The sequence below is a fragment of the Myotis davidii genome, unplaced genomic scaffold (assembly GCF_000327345.1).
Source record: "Myotis davidii unplaced genomic scaffold, ASM32734v1 scaffold1910, whole genome shotgun sequence".
Lineage (NCBI taxonomy): Eukaryota > Metazoa > Chordata > Mammalia > Chiroptera > Vespertilionidae > Myotis > Myotis davidii.
Genome location: NW_006283016.1, coordinates 1,011,240 through 1,014,286, shown reverse-complemented (window position 1 = coordinate 1,014,286; position 3,047 = coordinate 1,011,240). Strand labels below are relative to the sequence as shown.

Sequence of the window (3,047 nt, the reverse complement as noted above, 5' to 3'; positions counted from 1 at the left end):
ACAGTGGGAGAACTTCTGTGCTGAAGACACCCTTATGGGGCAAGACTTGCTTCAGTGGGGCTTTGGTGCTCACTGAGTTTGCCCCCTGAGTGTGTCCCTTATGGATCTGAGGAGCTGTAATCTGGATGGTCCCAATCCGCCCACTGGGTACACAGGCGCTTGGATCTCTAAGGAGGTGCTAACTTAACCTCTGCCTCAGGCTACCCAGTAGGAGCTATGGAGAGATCTGCAGGTGTGTTTTCCTTGTTTGGGTTTTGGAGGTGCCCAGATGAGGCCCAGCTGAGAAGCAATGCAAGCTGCTGTGGGGCCTTAGGCCTTCTTTTGGATGTTCTGGGTCTTTCTGATCCAGCTGCAGTTTGAGGTAATTTTTTAGATCTCAAAGGGCCAACCCATTCATATGCAAAAGCCTCTGCACACAGCTTGGGTGGGGCGGGGTCTCAGGGAATCAACAGAGCGGAGCGACCAGCTATGGCTGATCCCCAGTCCTGCCCGAAGAGGTCCTGCATCTCAGTGTCCTGGTAATCGCTGCAAGCACCTCTGAGGGAAAGCCGAAAAAGCCACCCTCGAGTTCTGCCCGCTGCCAGACAGTCCAGTTTCTCCCCGTATGAGTCTGGGTCCTCAGAGACTCACCCGGAACTGGAGTCAGGGCCATCGGGAGCTTGTGCCTCCCTCCCGATTGCAAACGATACCGGTGTCCTCTGTTGCCAGCCCCTTTCCACACACGCATGCTCGAGCCTCCGTACCTCTGCACTTTATTTTTGCACCTCCTCTGAGTCTCAGTGTACTTTTCTCTTTCCTTCTAGTTGTAGAATTTCCACTCAGCCAGCCTTCCTGTGGTTTTGGATGATGTCTGGAAAGTCTATCTTATAGCAACTTAGCACCCTAACAATTTCTACAGCCTGGTCAATTCTGACTGCTACTGACAACTGAGTCTCCATAACCTGGTTCAACTTTTTTCAGTATTCCACAAACTATAAATAGTTAAGCATATACACATAAAGAAAATTCACAATCTTGATTACTACTTTCACTGTCATACAATTAAACTATCCCACAGATGACAGAAGATAGAGACACCATACATTTCTCTTGACCTAAAAACACCAAAAAAAACCAGCAGACTGAGATTCTTTTCTCCTGTCACAGAACTTATGTGTGGCAACTAAGCTCACTTTTTCTGTTTTAATCTTTTCATTTTTTATTGAGACAGGTGGTTACACCCTATTTGTATACACGCGTGCTCACAAATCAGGTTTTTGCTAAAAGTCAAAAGTGAGCTAGAATTTGGTCCTTCCTTGCGTTACATGTCTGACCTCACAATTCACATTGAGACTTTTCCCTGTGGGAGAGTTGTTATATTTTACTGTGATTTTACAATATATTTATTGTGACTTTTAAATGTCTAATAGGTGAAGAAATAACTAGTCCCACAGATTTCCCCAATGATCAATTAATTTAAAAAATATTAATCTAATTTAGGTAATTATCCATCAACACAATAATGAATGCTTCATACATTCATTGAGGAGGAGGAGGAGGAGGAGAAGAAACTCTTGAGCAGACTTACCTCCTCAAAGCCCATTTCAAATAAACATTCAACGGCTCCTCTGACGGGCAAGAGTCTAGTAGAAAAAGTTGTGTTTCCAATCCGAATAGATCTATATTTTTCATCATTAGGGTTTCTGATTAAAAACAAAAAAAAGTCTGATTACATGTTATATGTAACAATTAATATTTTTCATGGTTTTTTGCATTCCTTTTCACATTTTATACCAGCTATATTCCTACAAAGTAGGATAAATCCCAACTTTAAAGAAAGGGGAGCACAGTCTGGAAAAGTGCCTGATTTTGTGAATTTTTCCTTACCATACATTTCTACAAAAAAAAAGAGAATGGTGTGTGACACATAGATGGTGGCTAATAAACACTTATGAAATAAATGAATAAAAGAAACTAAGAAGCTATAAAACAGATCACAGTTCCTCAAAGACTTTACTTCTGACAAACATGAACCTAGGTATACCTTTAGTCACTTGATTTTCTGTCTTCCCTAAAGAATGACTAGCTGTATTTACTGTAAGTTCTGCTTCAGCTGAAGATATATTTTTGTCACAGCAAATATGATGTTAAATGAAGATATGAATTTCTTTTACCATAATTAAGATTTTGAATAGTATACATGTGATGAGACCGGCATATGAAAAGCTTTGATTTGAGTTTGTTAAGAACCTTGATAAATCAGAAAGGCTATTTTTTAAAAAAGAAAGAAATACAAAATTAAGGTAATCATACAATTATACTCTAAATATCTCCAGAACATAATTTAGTATGATAAGTTGGTTTTACATTTGATACCAACTCTTTTTAAATGGTGGTGGCTTCCATTAGGATTATATTAAGGATTCTGAGGCTGTGTCAGGGATCCACAGGAAGGACTTTTGAGGCCATCTGCCCGGGGTATGAAACTGGTGGTGGTGGTGGGGATGCTAGCAACTGATTGACTATCTTTGCCCTAACTAAACATACTCTCTGAATATTATGATATAAAAACACCCCCCAAAAGAATTTTTAATTGTGGAAGTCTTGACAAATTTCACGTTTCTTTTCCATCAAGCAATTCCCAATTGTTGTAAATACTATATGAATCATTTTTAAACCTCTTTTCCTTAATTTCAAAAATTATACAAATTTATTACAGAATATTCATAGACAAAATCTCTAAAATTCTCAAAATGTACACACAGATTGGTGCTAATCTACAAACACTTTACAACCCATTCACAAGAAGGAAAGCAATTGAGAGTATTCATATTGCCATGAAACTTTCATTATATTTTACAAAAGTTTTAGCTTCACACTATTGGAAATTAAAAAACAAACAAAACCAAGGGGGAGAAACCCAAGATGGCGGCATAGGTAAATACCTGAAATTGCTGCTCGCACAACCACTTCAAAACTACAACTAAAAGACAAAACGGACATCACCCAGAACCACAGGAAGGCTGGCTGAGTGAAAATTCTACAACGAAAAGGAAAGAGAAAAGCAC

The 3,047-nt window shown here is 39.3% G+C and overlaps 1 protein-coding gene across 1 annotated transcript in view; it reads right to left on the bottom strand.

The window, feature by feature from the left end:
* The window catches only part of LOC102763723 (peptide-N(4)-(N-acetyl-beta-glucosaminyl)asparagine amidase-like), a 15,500-nt gene extending 13,798 nt beyond the window's left edge, over window positions 1–1,702 (bottom strand). The window contains exon 1 of the mRNA XM_015562125.1: window positions 1,568–1,702. Coding sequence (XP_015417611.1) covers window positions 1,568–1,582 — 15 coding nt within the window. The 5' untranslated portion in view covers window positions 1,583–1,702. The remainder of the gene's footprint in view (window positions 1–1,567) is intronic.
* Between the last annotated feature and the right edge of the window lie 1,345 nt (window positions 1,703–3,047).